Raw genomic sequence first — 20,463 nt, 5'->3', positions numbered from 1 at the left:
ATGGGCCGGATTCTCCCAACGGAGTAGAAACCGGAGTGTTTTACTCCGGCGTCGCCGCCCATTCCCAGACCCCATTCTGGGTCCTCCGTGGGGCTGGCAGGGGTGTGGCATGATTTGCGGGGCAGGGCCTCGGCGCGGCGTTGGAGACCCGCCGCCGCGTAAAAGACGTGGTGCCTTGGGTCCCGCGCAGTTGGGCAGGCTAAACTAGTGCTTGCGCAGTGGCCGTCTCTTCCCCAGGTCACCCCGCACAAAAATGGCGCAGGGATATAACATAGGCGGCGGAGGAAAGGAGGCCCGCCGACAGACAGGCCGGCCCGCAAATCGGTGGGCCCTGATCGCGGGCCCGACACAATTGGAGGCCCCACCTCGGGGACGGAGCCCCCCACCCCCCCCTCCACCCCCCGCACAGGCCACCCCCCACGAGCGTTCCCTCAGTGTTCCCGCCGGCAGCGACCAGGGGTGAACGGCGCCGACAGGACTCTGTTGTGTCGGAGCGGCTGCTTGGCCCATTTGGGCTGGAAAATCGCCGATTCCAGCGGTCCGTGGCCGTGCCGCGCCAAACGTGCCACGCAAATGGCGCCGATTCTCCTCATCTTGGAGAATCGCGCGCCGGCGTCAGGGCGTTGTGGCGCTGTTGCTCCAATTCTCCGGCACGGTGCGGGGCTCGGAAACCCCCCCATATCCTTCCATTTGCACCCTATTCATATATTTGTCTAGATGCCCCTTGGATGTTGCTATCGTACCTGCTCCCACCACCTCCCCAGTTTCATATATTTACCACCCTCTATGTAAAAAACTTGCCTCGCACATCTGTTCTAAACTTTTTCCCACACACTTTAATCCAATGTCCACTAGAACATGACTCTCCTAACCTGGGAAAGACCATCTGACTATCCACTCTGTCCATGCCATTCATAACCATGTAGACCTCTATCAGGCCACCTCTCAACCTCCGTCATTCCAGTGAGAACAGACCAAGTTTATCTAACTTCTCCTCACAGCTACTGCTCTCCATACCAGGCAACATCCAAGTAAACCACGTTTTACCCTCTCCAAAGCATTCACATCCTTCTGATAGTGTAGCAACCAGAAATTAACACAATATTCCAGATGAGGCCTAACTGAGGTACTGTACAGCTGCAACGTGACTTAGAACATAGAACATATAGAACATAGAACGATACAGCGCAGTACAGGCCCTTCGGCCCTCGATGTTGCACCGACATGGAAAAAATCTAAAGGCCATCTAACCTACACTATGCCATTATCATCCATATGCTTATCCAATAAATTTTTAAATGCCCTCAATGTTGGCGAGTTCACTACTGTTGCAGGTAGGGCATTCCACGGCCTCACCACTCTTTGCGTAAAAAACCCACCTCTGACCTCTGTCCTATATCTATTACCCCTCAATTTAAGGCTATGTCCCCTCGTGCTAGCCACCTCCATCCGCGGGAGAAGGCTCTCGCTGTCCACCCTATCTAACCCTCTGATCATTTTGTATGCCTCTATTAAGTCACCTCTTAACCTTCTTCTCTCTAACGAAAACAACCTCAAGTCCATCAGCCTTTCCTCATAAGATTTTCCCTCCATACCAGGCAACATCCTGGTAAATCTCCTCTGCACCCGTTCCAAAGCTTCCACGTCCTTCCTATAATGAGGCGACCAGAACTGTATGCAATACTCCAAATGCGGCCGTACTAGAGTTTTGTACAACTGCAACATGACCTCATGGCTCCGGAACTCAATCCCTCTACCAATAAAGGCCAACACACCATAGGCCTTCTTCACAACCCTATCAACCTGGGTGGCAACTTTCAGGGATCTATGTACATGGACACCGAGATCCCTCTGCTCATCCACACTACCAAGAATTTTACCATTAGCCAAATATTCCGCATTTCTGTTATTCTTTCCAAAGTGAATCACCTCACACTTCTCCACATTAAACTCCATTTGCCACCTCTCAGCCCAGCTCTGCAGCTTATCTATGTCCCTCTGTAACCTGCAACATCCTTCCGCACTGTCTACAACTCCACCGACTTTAGTGTCGTCTGCAAATTTACTCACCCATCCTTCTGCGCCCTCCTCTAGGTCATTTATAAAAATGACAAACAGCAACGGCCCCAGAACAGATCCTTGTGGTACGCCACTCGTAACTGAACTCCATTCTGAACATTTCCCATCAACTACCACTCTCTGTCTTCTTTCAACTAGCCAATTTCTGATCCACATCTCTAAATCACCCTCAATCCCCAGCCTCCGTATTTTCTGCAATAGACGACCGTGGGGAACCTTATCAAACGCTTTACTGAAATCCATATACACCACATCAACTGCTCTACCCTCGTCAACCTGTTCAGTCACCTTCTCAAAGAACTCGATAAGGTTTGTGAGGCATGACCTACCCTTCACAAAACCATGCTGACTGTCCCTAATCATATTATTCCTATCTAGATGATTATAAATTGTATCTTTTATAATCCTCTCCAAGACTTTACCCACCACAGACGTTAGGCTCACCGGCCTATAGTTACCGGGGTTATCTCTACTCCCCTTCTTGAACAAAGGGACCACATTTGCTATCCTCCAGTCCTCTGGCACTATTCCTGTAGCCAATGATGACCTAAAAATCAAAGCCAAAGGCTCAGCAATCTCTTCCCTGGCTTCCCAGAGAATCCTAGGATAAATCCCATCTGGCCCCGGGGACTTATCTATTTTCACCTTGTCCAGAATTGCCAACACTTCTTCCCTACGCACCTCAATGCCATCTATTCTAATAGCCTGGGTCTCAGCATTCTCCTCCACAATATTATCTTTTTCTTGAGTGAATACTGACGAAAAGTATTCATTTAGTATCTCGCTTATCTCCTCAGCCTCCACACACAACTTCCCACCACTGTCCTTGACTGGCCCTACTCTTACCCTAGTCATTCTTTTATTCCTGACATACCTATAGAAAGCTTTTGGGTTTTCCTTGATCCTACCTGCCAAAGACTTCTCATGTCCCCTCCTTGCTCGTCTCAGCTCTCTCTTTAGATCCTTCCTCGCTTCCTTGTAACTATCAAGCGCCCCAACTGAAACTTCATGCCTCATCTTCACATAGGCCTCCTTCTTCCTCTTAACAAGTGATTCCACTTCTTTGGTAAACCACGGTTCCCTCGCTCGACCCCTTCCTCCCTGCCTGACTGGTACGTACTTATCAAGAACATGCAATAGCTGTTCCTTGAACAAGCTCCACATATCCAGTGTGCCCAACCCTTGCAGCCTACTTCTCCAACCAACACATCCTAAGTCATGTCTAATGGCATCATAATTGCCCTTCCCCCAGCTATAACTCTTGCCCTGCGGGGTATACTTATCCTTTTCCATCATTAATGTAAAGGTCACCGAATTGTGGTCACTGTTTCCAAAGTGCTCACCTACCTCCAGATCTAACACCTGGCCTGGTTCATTACCCAAAACCAAATCCAATGTGGCCTCGCCTCTTGTTGGCCTGTCAACATATTGTGTCAGGAAACCCTCCTGCACACATTGTACAAAGAATGACCCATCTAATGTACTCGAACTATATCTTTTCCAGTCAATATTTGGAAAGTTAAAGTCTCCCATAACAACTACCCTGTTACTTTCGCTCTTTTCCAGAATCATCTTCGCCATCCTTTCCTCTACATCCCTAGAACTATTAGGTGGCCTATAGAAAACTCCCAACAGGGTGACCTCTCCTTTCCTGTTTCTAACCTCAGCCCATACTACCTCAGAAGAAGAGTCCCCATCTAGCATCCTTTCCACCACCGTAATACTGTCCTTGACTAGCAGCGCCACACCTCCCCCTCTTTTGCCCCCTTCTCTGAGCTTACTAAAACACCTAAACCCCGGAACCTGCAACAACCATTCCTGTCCCTGCTCTATCCATGTCTCTGAAATGGCCACAACATCGAAGTCCCAGGTACCAACCCATGCTGCCAGTTCCCCTACCTTATTTCGTATACTCCTGGCATTGAAGTAGACACACTTCAAACCACCTACCTGAACACTGGCACCCTCCTGCGAAGTCAAATCTGTGCTCCTGACCTCTATACTCTCAATCTCCCGTACCCCAAAACTACAATCCAGGTTCCCATGCCCCTGCTGAATGTGAGGTTATCTATTTTGTTAGGAATAACAGCAAAAGGGATTACTATTTAAATGATAAAATATTAAAACATGCTGCTGTGCAGAGGGACCTGAGTGCCCTTGTGCATGAGTCACAAAAAGTTGGTTTACAAGTGCAACAGGTGATTAAGAAGGCGAATGGAGTTTTGTCCTTCATTGCTAGAGGTTTGGAGTTTAAGACTAGGGAGGTTATGCTGCACTGTATAAGGTGTTAGTGAACTTGCCAATTTTTATATTCAATACCCCGTCCAATGAAGGCCAGCATGCCATATGCCTTCTCCATAAGAACATAAGAACTAGGAGCAGGAGTAGGCCATCTGGCCCTGCGAGCCTGCTCTGCCATTCAATAAGATCATGGCTGATCTGTTGTGGACTCAGCTCCACTTTCCCACCCGAGCACCATAACCCTTTATTCCTTTATTCTTCAAAAAACTATCTTTATCTTGAAAATATTTAATGAAGGAGCCTCAACTCCTTCACTGGGCAGGGGATTCTGTAGATTTACAACCCTTTGGCTGAAGAAGTTCCTCCTAAACTCAGTCCTAAATCTACTTCCCTTTACTTTGAGGCTATGTCCCCTAGTTCTGTTTTCACCCGCTGGTGGAAACAACCTGCCCGTATCTATCCTATCTATTCCCTTCATAATTTTATATGTTTCTATAAGATCCCCTGCATCCTTCTTAGTTCCAACGAGTACAGTCCCAGTCTACTCAAACTCTCCTTGTAATCCAACTCCCTCAAATCGAGGATTAACCTGGTGAACCTCCTCTGCACACCCTCCAGCGTCAGTACGTCCTTTCTCAAGTAAGGAGACCAAAACTGAACACAATTCTCCAGGTGTGCTCTCACTAACACCTTATACAGTGCAGCATAACCTCCCTAGTCTTAAACTCCAAACCTCTAGCAATGAAGGACAAAACTCCATTCGCCTTCTTAATCACCTGTTGCACTTGTAAACCAACTTTTTGTGACTCATGCACAAGGGCACTCAGGTCCCTCTGCACAGCAGCATGTTTTAATATTTTATCATTTAAATAGTAATCCCTTTTGCTGTTATTCCTAACAAAATGGATAACCTCACATTTGTCAATATTGTATTCCATCTGCCAGACCCTAGCCCATTCACTTAAACTATGCAAATCCCTCTGCAGACTTCTAGTATCCTCTGCATTTTTTGCTTTACCACTCACCTTAGTGTTGTCTGCAAACTTGGACACATTGCACTTGGCCCCCTTCTTGACTACCTTATCCACATGCGTTGCCACTTTCAGTGGTAGATGGACATGCACGCCTAGATCTCTCTGCCTGTCAATACTTGCAAGCGTTCTACCATTTACTGTGTAATTCCTACACGCATTGGACCTTCAAAAGTGCATTGCCTCACACTTGTCCAGATTAAACTCCATCTTCCATTTCTCTGCCCAAGACTCCAACCAATTTATATCCTACTGTATCCTCTGACAATCCTCTTCTCTATCCGCAACTCCAATAATTTTTGTGTCATCTGCGACATAGTGTTATCATCCCAGCTGTTGTTACAACTGGACAAGTCAGAACCCAGGGTGGAACCTGGCTTGAGAGATCCTTACCCCGGAATTCTCTGTCCCGCCAGCCCCATTTTCCAGTGAGACATACCCCACTGCCGGCCAATGGGGTTTCCCATTGTAGCCACCCAACGCCACTGGGAAACCCACAGATGTGGGTACACTGCCAGCGAAGCAGAGGATCCCGCCGATGGAGAATCATGCAGTTTAACTTCTATTTTTGCTTTAGAAAAGTGGATGATGGTTACAGAACATAGCCACAGGAGTCAGTTGATGAACTTTGAACAAAATAATACAACTTTTATGAAACAAGAAAAGATGAACTATAAAAGATGAACCACAGCTACAGCGTTACAGTCCAAAGATGTGCGGGTTAGGTGGATTGGCCATGCTAAATTGCCCGTAGTGTCCTAAAAAGTAAGGTTAAGGGGGGGTTGTTGGGTTACGGGTATAGGGTGGATACGTGGGTTTGAGTAGGGTGATCATTGCTCGGCACAACATCGAGGGCCGAAGGGCCTGTTCTGTGCTGTACTGTTCTATGTTCTATGTTCTATGTTACAGATATAACAGTGGTTATCACTATTGTTTCACAGCGCCCGGGTCCCAGGTTCGATTCCCGGCTTGGGTCACTGTCTGTGTGGATTCTATGTGGGTTTCCTCCGGGTGCTCCGGTTTCCTCTCACAAGTCCCGAAAGACGTGCTATTAGGTAATTTGGACATTCTGAATTTTCCCTCCGTGTACCAGAATAGACGCCAAAATGTGGCAACTAGGGGCTTTTCACAGTAACGTCATTGCAGTGTTAATGTCAGCCTACTTGTGACAATAAAGGTTATTATCATTATATATAGAAATTTGTAAGGACAGCACAAGTTACAAAATCCAACTTATACTCTAATGCTCACAGTAAGTACACAATTGATGAAATCCAATAGGGGAACTGTGGCCAGACACCCACACTCTGAAAGCAACTTTTACCTTTTACAAGCCTCTTCATTGCCATGCCCAGGCTGTTTCATAGGAGGATTATCTTTTTTGTTCTTATAACTCTTCACATTCCATTAACTATTCCTCTTTTAAGCAGGCGTTGTTTCTAACCTCTGTTTTTTTAAAAAGAAGCTATTTCAGACTGCCTGAAGTACTTCAGACTGCCTTTTTTTTCTGCTGGGTTTTCTTCTGTGCTTAAGTGCTTCCTAGAAAGAGCAGATGCTCTGTCTGGCTGCTTTTTCTATGCTGGGGTTTCATCTGTTCTAAATTCCTTCCCAGAAAGGTCAAGTGCCCTGTCTGAGTGCTGCCCCCCGACACCGCCAACCTTGTAGTGCCAACCTGGCAGTGTCATCCAAGATGGCGCCGGATCGTGGCAACTCTCTGCGAGCTCTCTCAACCAGACCTCTTTCTTTTCTCTCTTTTCACCGTTCTGACCTACTAAAACTCTTTTAACACTGTTCACAACGCCCTATGCTGCTCTTGTTTGGCCTTGTTCTGCACTGTAACCAATCACGATTTATTGATGCACCACTGTCAATGTACTCTGTTGATAATTCTTTTGTCTACTATGTATGCACTCTGTACATTCCCTTGGCCGCAGAAAAATACTACTTCGTACATCTGACAATAAATATCAATCAATTATGTTGACAGTGCCAGAGAGCCAGAGGACAGTGCCAGGTTGACACTACCAAGGGGCAGGGCCTGAAGTGGGGGACTGAGGAGTTGGACCTCCAGGGGGAGGGATCTAAGGGGTTGGAACTGAAGGGCGGCCTTGAATGCGGGAGGGGCCTTTGGTGAACCCATAGCGGGATGTCGCTAAATGGGGGTAGGGAGGGCCTTGCCGACAATGGGGGTGGGGGGCCTTGCCAGCAATTGGGGGGTTTGCTAATGATTAGGGGGAGCCTTGCCAGTAATGGGGGCGGGGGGGCGGGGGGACGTTGCAGTGTTATTCTGAGCTGGGGTGCCCTTAAAAAGAGTGCACCGATCTCTGAGGATTAGCCTTGCCGGCTTCTTCAGGTCCCCCAGTGCCAATCAGCCCTAGCTCCAAAACACCATTGAAGTGTGGGTAGATTGTGATCTGAATTGCACAGATCCACCTGGTGGGAAATTCACCTCGTCCAAAACTCTATGTTGTATGTTAGCAATTCCCTACAATGGCAGAAAAAGGACAAATGCAGCTGAATACAAAATCTCCACATTTGAAAGAAAATGTTGCTTGGAAAGAGATGTAGCTGACAGTCGAGATTGGAGTTAAGCAGAAGAGCCAAATGCCAGCCTGTCTGTTTGCGCTGTTGCAGGGACCTTTGTTCTGTCCTCTAGTGTTTTGTTCTTCTAGATATAGGGCGTGATTCACCCGAAAAATGACTAAGGGCTGGATTCTCTGTCGGCAGGATCCTCTGTTTTGCCGGCAGCGCACTCACGCCCGTGGATTTCTGATGGCACGGGGGTGCCCACAATGGGAAACCCCATTGGCCGGCTGCCAGTATGGAGATTCTCGCTGCCAGAGGCGGCACGCCGTACAAGAAAATGGGTGCAGTGGGAGATGGAGAATCCTGCACCAAGTGTCATTTTGGGCAGGTTTGCCGGGGTTCTTTGCATCGGCTGTATTGGCACAATTGCGATCTGTATTCAAGCGCACTTAGTGCAAACAATGAGCCCCCACATGAATCTCGCCATGCTTGACTACCTCGCTGTCTGATTCCCCACCTCATGCCTCACTGCTTATTGTTAACAAGGGGGTGCTGTTTCTAAACGCTCCCCCAGCACTCACCCCCAGTCAAGACACAAGGATAGCAACACGGAGACCTGCTTCTCACTTTAGGGATACTGACCTGGCCAGGCTTCTCAGTGGATGAAAGGCAAGGCACCCTGTACCCACAAGGGGGGTCGGAGAACCAGGAGCACCGTGAGCAATGCCACAATGCACTCAGTAGGCAGCATGACCAGGACGACTGCCGTCCAATGTAGGATGAAGATGGACGACCTCGGATAAGCTGCAAGGGTAATTTACCACCTCTCTCCTTCCATCAGTATCGCCTGCCACCCTTCAATTTCCCAAGACCCCCTCGCACCTCGCCACCCCTTTCCGCCACCAATCCATTGGCTGACACCTCACATCCTCCTAGAGTGCAGGCACTGTGTTCAGGCATCAAAGGTTGCTTGCAGGTGTACTATCATCCTCTCAGACAGGCCACCTGTTCCTTCGAAGAAGCAGTGAGGTTTCAGCAGCGTGAAGTGTTATCACAACTAACAAGGCTAATCTCTCCTTTGAAATAGCCTTCAGCTGTGAAGCCAGAGGTTGCTGGCCATCAAAGGGGGTGAAATTGACTTTCATGAGAGAAGCTGCAGCATGGCTCTGTGCTGGAGAGTTTGGTAGGACAGATAAGTTACAGCTGTGGTTGCCACTGTTATGGGTCTTCACGATATGTAAGATGGCTTGAATGCCTCACAAACACAACTCCACCCCCCCCCCCCCCATGTACAGCCCCATTCCGCCTGAAGAGCCCCCACGTCCCCCAGAGAACTGAGGTAAAAGCTCCGGTGCTCATGAGTTCAATGCCAGTAAATGGAGAGGGATATTCACCTTCTCACTTCCCCTTGGCAGCCATTGCGGCAGGTGTACGTTTTTGTAGAGGAGTATTAAACAACGGCCACATGACCTCTCGCTGGGAGGTGCCGGGGGGGAGGGGGGGGGGGGTGACTTCCGAGAGGCCGCAGCATTCAACGTCAATCTTGCTAATCAGATTGAAATGAATGCTAATTAGCTTCTCGCCATTTTGTTCTCGCTATCGGTAGCAGGCCGGGTTAATGACAAAATGGTTCGCATCTGGCGTGAATCCATTTTTGACCTTTCCTGCCATTCATCCGGCACAACGGGATCAGCCTGGGCTCAACGGGGTGGGAAAAGTATGTTTTAAGAGCAGACCTTTGTTGTAAAATAATTTAAAAAGGCAAGAAAAAATTATTTTCAGGATAATTCTTAAATATTTCTCGGTAAAAAATGCTGCTCATGAGAAAGAGCTCATGACAATGAGCTAGAAAATGATTAAAGAATGGGAATAACTAAAGTACAAATGGAAAAATGAAAACATGTAAAAAGAAATTTCTCTAGTCTTGGCTTATGTCTGCTAACGTAAGTTGTTATTTGGCAGCAAAACCAGTTTTGGTTAAAGGAACATTTATACAAAAATATAATTTAAGAAAACTTTTAAGTCACTTTCTGACAACTCAAATTGGAGGCAGCTTGAAATCAACAGGCAAACAAAAAACCTTAAGTATCTGTCCATAGAGCTCTCGTTATAGGCAATTAGATGCCACATAATCATGACTCCATCCTTCGAATTAATGATTTTCACAATTTCTTAGGCTGGAATTTTCTGAACAAACTTCCTGCCAAAACAGGGGAATCATCAATGGGTTGGGAACCTGTTTGATTGAGTAACAGATTTTACAGTGGCTCTTTAATGGAGCCAGAACATTAGCATGCTGCCTCTGGGCTCCCCGACCAATCAGAGATGGAGGGTGCAATGACACGGTCAAAGAAAGGATTTCTAATTAAAGCGAATCCTGGTATGGTTTACAAACGTATAACAGAATATGGATTTTTGAGGCTGCAGCAGTTACAGGAATGGAGAGGAGGCCTGGGAAGGTGTTCCTGGGTCTCTCACTCTTACGTGTTGTGGAATCTGAAAGGTGATCTGAAAGTGAGGTGATCTTTCCAAAGGGCGTAAGGAAGAGAATAGCTGCTCCAACCTAGCAAGTGTGGTGGACGTGTCTCAGCGAGTTAGCACCAGGTGTGTGGTTCTCCAACCTAGAAGTAGTACACCAAGAGAATACAGGGTCACATGGGCAAGAATAGTGAGTGACATTGCACTTTCAGTAGCCAGGTCACACACTGGGCAGGAATTTCCTGCTGTTCCCACGGGAGGATCATCTGGTCCTGTCAACGGCGAATACCTGCGCCGGTTTCTCCCACAGTGGAGGGTGTGAACAACGGGGAACCCTGTTGACAGTGGTGGGATCGGGAGATCCCGCTATCAGACAATGGCGAACCCCCTCCGCTGCCTCAAAACACGTCGTAGGGGACGCGTGGAAAATCCCACCCACTAACTTTCCCAACATTCCTTTGCACAGCACTCCTCAGAGCAACATGCCTTTCAGATCCACACATTCCATTCTCTCTAGGCACCTTCTTATTTCCCATCTGAACAATCAACACTCCCACTCATCCTATTGATATCTGGCAACAATGCCTCACAGTCACCCTCCACAAATGTTCCTTTCCATCCGCTCCACAGAAACCATGTTTAATCTCACACCTTTTTGCTTTCTCGCCTTGCTGAAGAGAGGTAGTGATTTGGGGGGAGGCCTCCAATGGTGACAGACACCGTTTCAGTTATTGGCAATGCAAGCCCACCTGGTCTACTGGGAAGGAGGTCTTGTTCCGGGGGCTGTAGATGTCAACAACAACCTTGCATGAAAACCCAATCTTCCTGCAGTACTGGTGCTCAGAAATGTTGAGTGAGCTGATCCCCTTCATTGGAGATTTCACTTCTTGGAGCTGACTCTCTGGGCAGAGTTTTACAACTCCTTGTTGGCGTGGGTCAGGCTGGAAAATGCAGCGAGCCATTCAAAAATCCATTGATTTCAGCAGGACTGGAAAATCCTGACACCAGAAGAAACCGGAAAACACAACCTTCTGCCCTGTGGAGCAGTGTGCAGTGTACAGCTGGGCCGAAGGCAGCTACTGCTGGGCTGTTGGTGCTTTTACTAGTCTTGTTCTTTGTCAGAGGTGGGAGGCGGAGCCACATAAGCTGTTCCCTTGCTGTGGTGAACGCTTGTAGCTAGGATGTGCAGCTCAAGGTAAGTGAAGCGCAAGACAGGTATCGTGATTTCCAAGAAGTTCCAGGCATTCACCTGTCAAGCAGTGAATCCATTCTCTGCAAAGGAATGTCGTGAGCAGCAGCCTCTCACCTGGCCAAGGCTGCTGCTCTTTAGTTTCACTGGTCAAAAGTTTCCCAGCCTATCAGTTTCATTGAAGAAACCCACATTGCCATGCGCTCGGCTTGATGATCCTGGCAGTTCGGGAAGTCGGTTCACTGGCTGTTAAAGCCTTGGTTAAAAGAATCCTTGGTTAAAACACAACTTGATGAACTATTTGAATATATCAAAGACTTCCCTCGCTGCTGCACAAGGTTCGGTGCTTGCCTGCAAATGCAACTGAGTAAAATCTAAATGGACATGCAATGAGAATTAGTAGAGGGGAACAAAAAAATGACGGAGACACTAAATCAATATTTTGCCTCAATTTTCACGGTGGAGGACACTAGTATCATCCCTATAAGAAAAAGGCAATTCAGTGGTGATAGAAAGGGTGGAACTAAGAACAATCAGCATTAATAGGGAAACAATACTCAACAAACTATTGGGATTGAAAGCAGACAAGTACCCAGGGCCTGATGGCCTACATCCTAGGATGTTAAAGGAAGTGTCAGTGAGATAGTGGATCTATTTGTTATAATATTCCAAAATTCCTTGGACAGGGGTAAGGTTTCCATGGATTGGAAAAATGCTAATGCTTATTCTAAAAGGGAGTGAGGCAGAATGTAGGAAATTACAGACCATTTAGTTCAACACCTGTTGTTTGGAAATTGTTGGAATCCATTAATAAGGAAGTAACATCAGGACATTTAGAAAGTCAAAACACTATCCATCAGAGTCAGCATGATATTATAAAGCTCTTTGAAGATGTAACATGCGAAGTGGATAATGGGGATCCTGTAGATGTAGTACACCTGGACTACTGTAAGGTGTTTGATAAGGTGCCATACAGAGGGTTGATACACAGGTTAGATCATACAGGGTTATGGGTAATTTATTAGTTTGGATAGATGACTGGCTGATGGACAGAATACAGAGAATCAAGGATAAATGGGTCTTTTTCTGGATGGCAAGATGTAATTAGTGGTGTGCCACAGGGTTCGGTCCTTGGACTCAAAATATTTACAATCTATATTAATCACATGGATACAGGTAGAGAAGGTTCTATAATCACATTTGCAGATGACACTAAAATAGGGAAGACAGTAATTTGAAATGAGGAAATATTAAACTTACAAATGGATATAGTTAGATTAGGAGAGTGGGCAGATGGCGGTTAATGTGAATATGCATGAGGTCATCCATTTTGGTCGGAAAAATAGAAAGGCAACTTGTTATCTAAATGGGGAGAGACATTGGGGTGCTCCGGTGCATAGGGATCTGGGTGTCCTCAAGTAAGAATTGCAGAAAACTAGCATGCAGGTACAGCAGATAATAAAGAAAGCGAATGGAATGTTGACATTTAAAGCTAAAGGAATAGAGCATAAAGGTAAGGAAGCGTTGTTGCAACTATACAAGGGATTGGTAAGACCGCATCTGGAGTATTGTGCACAGTTTTGGACCCCTTATTTGAGGAATGATGTAGAGGCATTGGAGGCAGTTCAGAGGAGGTTCACTAGATTGATTCCAGAGGTGAGAGGTTTGTCTTATGAAGAGAGATTGAGCAGTTTAGGCCTATACTCTCTAGAGTTTAGAAGAATGAGCGGAGATAAAATTGAGGTAAATGAGATATTAAAAGGTATGGATAAAGTAGACGTGGAGCAGATCCTTCCTCTTGTGGGGCATTCTAAAATGAGAGGTCATAGTCTCAGGATAAGGGATAGAAAATTAAAAATGGAGATGAGGAAAAACTACTTTTCCCAAAGGGTCGTGAATCTGTGGAATTCGCTACCCCTGAGTGCGGTGAATTCTGGGACACTGAGTACATTTAAAGAGGAGTTAGACAGATTTTTAATTAGCAATGGGTTGAAGGGTTACGGAGAGGCCATGATGACATCAGCCATGATTGTATTGAACAGTGCAGCAGGATCGAGAGGCTAAATTCCCTACTCCTAGTTCCTATGTTCTATAAAAGAACTATTCTGTCCAATTCCATTCTCTAGCTCTTGTTTTGTAGGTAACAGCACCTCAAACACAAATTTGGTGTTCTTGATTAATAAAGAGATTTCTTGATTAATAAGGGGATCAGGAGTTATGGGGAGAAGGTGAATGAGGAACATATCAGCCATGATCGAATGGTAGAGCAAATTTGTTTGGCTGAATGGCCTAATTCTGCTCCTATATCTTATGGTCTTATGATATCAGGCTTGTGACCCAACATCACTTTTAGAGCATTGACTCCCCACATGCACCCAAACCTGCCACTCCTTGCCTGGGAAAATTCACCTCTTCGTCTGTATTACTGTTCATATTCTTCAGGAATGATTATTGGACTCTATAAGTTGAGTTCATGATCTTCCAAAACTTTAATGGCATGAACTGAGAGTTGATATCATTATTCAAATGATGTCCACACTAAGCAAAATGCCTTTGTGAAGACAGCCATTCACGCCACAGTAGACTTTGCCACACCTACAATGACAAGACTTGCTTCTCCTAGTAGGATCTTGACTGTGGCAATTGACACCCAGGGACACAAGCAATAATCAAGGTTATTCAAGTCATATCTTCAAGACAAGCTACATCTGTAGAGTGTCATCAAAACAGTGAGAAATTTTTCTCATCCATCGTGATCAGGTCCACTAAAGCTGCTGGATGCTTGTTAGAAAGAACTCCTCTTGCAGCTTCATAGAAAAGTTTCACAGAAAAATCATAATTTTACCTTAGTCATAATGTAAGACTGCATAAAATTTGGTTACTGCAAGTGAAAGCATTATTGATCACTTGGATTTATGCCTCTGCAAGGACAAGTTTCCTGTTTTGCAAACTTCTAAATTTTCACAATATACAATGTAATGATGCAGACCATATCAAAGTATCATGCCAGATGTTTCCAGTTTTCAAACAGATAATTTTTCCACCATGTACTCTTGACAAATCTAAGCTAAATATATATATATATATATATAATAGATAACCAATATATATTTAAAATTAAGTTGCATAATGGGATTTGTCCAGAATTATAATTTACTCACCTTTCTTCATGTTTTTTAGTGAGATATAAAAATTCTGTGAAGGTGAGGTGTTATCCCCATCTGTAACATGGAAGCGAAAGCTGTCCTGACCTTTTGACCCCACAATGGTAGTGTGTAGATACCAAATTCGGTTCATGTCTACATCTTCTTGACTATAATTCATGCCTGGGTATAGATGAATCCATTCAAATTCAGTCTGTTTCAAGAAATTAGAAATAATATATTAATACAACATTGTTGCAAAAAAGTGCTGGAATCATCTTATGCAGCTGAGAATATTGTATTCAACCTTTGTAAGTCCTCAACCTTTGCTTTAATTGGATTTCTATCTCCAAATTCATTATATTGCACCAGGGAATGTATTAAGCAGTTATGAGGGAAGAGGTGCAGGTTTTGGTCATTTCTCACATGGATCATTTCTACGCTGGCAATCATGGCATTGCGACCTTTAGACAGAGTAGGCAGTTAAATGCCAGAAGATGAGGATTTTCTTCTGTCATTTGTAAGCCATTTATTGGTCACATCATCTATATAAGCAAATTGTGTTGATACCAACATGCACAGGTTAAAGGGTGGACACTGTATAGCAATGGTATAAGTTTCCAATTATTCTGCATCATCTTGTTTGAGGGATTCATGTCCTTTAGGATACTAAAGGGACTATCAGTTCTTCAAAACATTCTTTTGATCCACATGAGCAAGCGGACAGGTCCTTTGTTTCTTGTCTTATCCAAAGATGGTATTTTGCAAGTTAACCAGCTGACCTGAGTCCTGCTGCCCATTTCCAACAACTTTTGGGCTACTTTGTTGGTGAGGTACCTCTGTTTCACTGCTGCTGTGAAAATTCTCCTGTCGTGCTGTTCCTGGAACAGGTACTCACCAAAATATAGTCATAACTCTCTCTGGAATCTGAGATAAGGTGAAGTTGAGGACGTGATAGCAGACAGAAATTCCATTCTTTCAGTTGCACTGTGGTGCAGTTGGAATTTCGTGTCTTGTACTCGCATGTTAGTCGAATTAGCTTTCAAAGGGAGAGCAATTGCTTTGGTCTCAGTACACATCTGTGTTATAAAGAAGTTCATGTCGTTTATGCAGATTGTCTCTGGTTTGTATTTCCAACATTCTGACATGCCTTTCCTCATGAACATATTTATAATTGGACTGGAATTACCGACCACATGGAATCTTCATCAACTTAAAGAAGTCATTACTAATACCATTGTATAAAAGGAGCAGAGGACTTCTTCTCCTGATGTCTCACTGCTATTTAAAATTAATTTTCCATGGATGATTAATGACCCACGCTTTTCTTTACAACATAGTTAATTAAAGCCGCGAATCACTTCTCTGAACTCTTTGCACAAATGGGAAAATCATGGACGGTGTTGTCAATTCTTACCTTTAGCTGCAGCTGTCCAAATAGGGGCACAGTGTTGATTACGTAGTAAAGCTTGAACCGTGGTGTGTCCTTGTCTTCAGCTTCTAAAGCTACACTGGAAATAACTTTGTTTTCTCCCACTTCCACTTCCAAGCCAGTGTTTCTGAACAGATAAAGGGCAGTCATTGATCCAACACAAAGCCACAACTATCACTGCACTTTGGTAGTATTCTGTAGTCTTAGAATGACTATAGCAAGGTAGGAATTAATAATTCTAAGAGTACTCTTCATTCTATAGAGTAATTCAACTACTGAGGATTGCAATCCCATCTTCTTAAATATGCTGGGCACGATTTACCGGCCGTGTCCTGCCAGAATGGGGACGGGATGCGGCTGGCGGATCCTGCGAGAGGCCTCTTCCAGGATTCCCGATGGTCGTTACACCACAATGGGCGGGACTCAGAGTTGCAGAGTTAAGAGAGTTTAAAAGCTCACTTAACTCTGCTGATGCCAAATCTAACCGACACCCGGGATTTGCAGGCCTCACTAAGGAGACCCTAGCTGGGCGCTGTTCAGCAGTGGTCCCCACAAATGTGGACCAGGCAGAACGACACTTGGTGGGGTCTCACAGGCAATCAAAAGTCCCCAGATGGTTTGTATCTGGGAACGGTGGCACCCTGACACTGCTGATGCCACCTGGGCTCCTTGACACTACCTACCTGACACCCTGGCAGTGCCACCTGGGCACCCTGGAAGTGTCACCTGTGTGCCAGCCTGGCACTGCCAGGATGCACAGATGGCACTGCCAAGTTCGCAGGGCCATTGGCAGGCTGGCAGTGCCAAGGCATCTAGGTGGCATTTTGCCCACATCAGGAATCGGGCCCAGGGTGCCCTGCCTGTATGACGTGGGATGCAGGGAGCTCGAGGTCCCCCCATCAGATGAGTTGGGCCATTGGTGGTGTATGTGTGGGGGGCGGTGGGGTCACGTCAGGAAGTCGAGAGATCGGGCTGCCATTTAAAAATGTTGCCCGATCTCTTTCCCTCAGTGCAGAAAATATGACTGAGTACATCCTTGGTGGGAAGTTCCATGTTGAGGTCCGATTTTTAAAAAATAGCGCCATTAGATAGTGGGGTTGTTCCCACCCAGAACAAACTTTTTTTTTTGGTTAGATCACATCCGTTATCTAATATTCCTGCAGTAGACTTGAATTGAGCTCACTCATCCAATTCAATAAGTCTTCAGTCTCAGTATAAGCAGAGTACAAACTCAGCATGATTTGTGCTTTGCAATTCCATTGGTAACTGGACATTAAACCTTCCAATGAATGGGCTTTAGAAATTGATTGCTGCCTATTGTTTTGACTGCCCCAGCTGAAATCAACCAATGTATTTCCTTGTCTGGATTGCTGAGTTCCACACCATCAAGTTCAGTTGAACCATTGAACCAAGAGGGTATCTAAACTTGCAAATTGAACATAAGTACATAAAATTAGGACTTAACTCGTGAACAGTGGTGGTTGAGCTTGTATTCAAAATTACAGACCACACTGCACTTTAATACCACTCATTAAATCAACAGAAGGCTTGAATAATTTATCTTCTCATTAATCATCCCCATGTTGCCTGATATCTTTATTTTGAATGAGTTCTGCATATCAAACAAGATTTCTTAAATACAGTCACAGATAAATTGGTAAATAAATTGATACATTTGTCCCAAATCTGAGTTACAAAGAACAAAGAAAAGTACAGCACAGGAACAGGCCCTTCAGCCCTCCAAACCTGCACCAACCATGCTGCCCGTCTAAACTAAAATCATCTCCACTTCTGGGATCCGTATCCCTCTATTCCCATCATGTATTTGTCAAGACGCCCCTAAAACATCACGAGTTTTAAGAAGAAATGACAGCCCTCAAGGCAGACACCGGATAGAGGACATCAATTGAATTTGAGTCTGTAACATAACCTTTAAGTGTGAAACTGAATGAAACTGCACAAAGCAGTCGCTCAACCACACTGCTCCTCCTGCCCACTCTCCCAAACAATGCTCATTCAATGCTTTGTTTTATGATATACCATCTAAAAATTCATATTGTGGATACCTTGCCAAAGTATTCAAGCTTACATTAAAACAACTGGCTTCTCATCATTGATCGATATAATTTGGACATGTACTGTCCCTGGTACTGTGTGCTTGCCATCAGTCAGTTGAATGGTAAAACTATCCTTCAAGGTTTCTGTGTCATCATGCAGGTACATTAGCTTCATTCCTGCAAAAAATAATGTTACAACCAGCCCATGAAAGTAATTTGCCCTATAAAAATACAGATCACCTTGTAAAGTTTATAAGATCTTAATAAGAACAGAGGAAATAGGAAAATAGTCCATTCAGCCCAAAAAATGTGTACTACCATTCTGTGAGATCATGGTTGATCTGATTGTGCCCTTCACTCCACTTTCCTGCCCGTCCCCCATAACCCTTGTCTCAGCAAAATACTGCGGATGCTGGAATCTGAAACAAAAACAGAATTCTAGGAAAACTCAGCAGCTCTGGCCACATCTGTAGAGATAGAAAACAGAGTTCACCTTTCAAGTCTGTGTGACTCTTTGAAGAGTTAACTCTGTTTCCTCTCCACAATCCTCGACTTGGCTGTCAATCAGTCTTGAACACACTAAACAACCCAGCCTTCACTGCTCTCTGTGGAAGAAAATTTCAGATTAATGACCTTCTAAAAGATGAAATTTCTCCTCATCTCCATCTTCAATGGGAGACCCCTTATTTTTCAACAGTGCCCTGTAGTTATAGTCTCTCTCACAAAAGGACACATCCTCTTAGCATCTATCCTGTCAAATCCTCTCAGAAACTTTTATGTTTCAATAAGATTAGCTCTCATTTTTCTAAACTCCAATGAGCATAGGCCCAACGCTCCTGATAAGACAACCCTTTCATCCCAGGAATCAGCCGAGTGAACCTTCTCTGAACTGATTCCAATGGAAATAAATCCATCCTTAAGTAAAGAGACCAAATTGTACACAATACTCCAGGCGCAATCTCACCAATGCCCGATGCAGTTGTAACAACTTTTCCATTTTTATATTCCATTCCCCTTGCAATTAAGGCCAATATTCCATTCCTAATAACTTGATGTATCCTCATGGTAACTTTTTTATGATTCTTGTATAAGGACACTAGATTCCTCTGCACTGAAGTATCCTACAATCCCTCTCCATTTAAACAATATTTCTCTTTTCTATTCTTCCTGCCACAACCTTCCATCTTCCCACATTATACTCCATCTGGCAATTTCTTGTTCGCTCACTGAACCTACCTATTGGCAGGATTTACTGGCTGTTCACACCACCGGGTAATTCTAGTCCTACACTGGCGCACAGGTTTCCCGGCGGCGAGTGGTGCAGTCAATGGGAAATCCCATTGACAATAACGGGACTGATGGATCCCGCTGGCGGGCCACCTCTGCCGCCGAGAAACAGACGGCGGGGTGGTCAGTAAATCCCACCCTTTATCTCTTTTCAGGTTCTTTCTGTTCTCCACACAACTTTATTTCCCATGTACCTTCGTCGAATCATAACATTTGATGACAATATAGTCGGTCCCTTCATCCAAGTCATTAAAGAGCACAGAGAGAGACAAGACTTCATTAAAGAGAGAAAAGAGAGGCGAGACTTCATTAAAGAGTCGAGAGAGAGGTGAGACTTCATTAAAGAGCAGAGAGAGAGGCGAGACTTCATTAAAGAGCAGAGAGAGAGGTGAGCCTTCATTAAAGAGCAGAGAGAAAGGAGTCTGAGCTTCTGACATGGTGTCACATCAGGGCAAGGGAGAGATACCTGAACGCTTTGTTTCAGGAGGTGGTCCCACCCCATAGATTAAGTACCTCAAATTTTGCAAGTGGTCAGGGACAGCAGGGTGTGACTGTGAGTGAGGCAGATAGAGGGATCCTAAATTCAGAAACGGAAGAGCCTCAGCTCTTGATTTGTCCAACAGGTATGAGTTACTTTTTCCTTGTGTAGATGAGGAAAAGGACTGTAGGGAGGATGAGCTAGCTGACCACTGTACCGTGGTACAGGAGGCCATTCAAGTGGGGAGAGCAAAAAGACAAGTTGTAGTAGGGGAGTCTATAATTAGGGGAGCTGATAATACCGACAGTCCCACATGGGACTGCCTGCCCAGTGCCAGTGTGAGGGACATCTCTAACCAGCTTGACAGGATATTGGTGTGGGAGGGGGAGGATCCAGTTGTTGTGGTCCACGTTGGGACAAACAATTTAGGCAAGACTCGGAAAGAGGGCCTGTTTGGGGATTATCAGGAACTAGGAACAAAATTAAAGCACTGGTCCTCAAGGTTTATAATCTCTAAATTAC

General features: G+C 45.1%; 1 protein-coding gene across 2 annotated transcripts in view; it reads right to left on the bottom strand.

Moving 5' to 3' along the window:
- frem1b (Fras1 related extracellular matrix 1b) overlaps positions 1-20,463 on the bottom strand; it is a 344,830-nt gene that overhangs the window by 84,781 nt on the left and 239,586 nt on the right. For both annotated transcript variants that reach the window (XM_038794342.1, XM_038794341.1), the window contains exons 21-23: positions 18,209-18,353; positions 16,105-16,246; positions 14,706-14,901 (exon numbers count right to left, since the gene is read on the bottom strand). In XM_038794342.1, the coding sequence (XP_038650270.1) occupies positions 14,706-14,901; positions 16,105-16,246; positions 18,209-18,353 (483 nt within the window). The remainder of the gene's footprint in view (positions 1-14,705; positions 14,902-16,104; positions 16,247-18,208; positions 18,354-20,463) is intronic.

Source organism: Scyliorhinus canicula, chromosome 4, assembly GCF_902713615.1.
Source record: "Scyliorhinus canicula chromosome 4, sScyCan1.1, whole genome shotgun sequence".
In the NCBI taxonomy this organism is placed as follows: Eukaryota; Metazoa; Chordata; class Chondrichthyes; order Carcharhiniformes; family Scyliorhinidae; genus Scyliorhinus; species Scyliorhinus canicula.
This window is presented reverse-complemented; position numbering and strand designations above follow the sequence as displayed.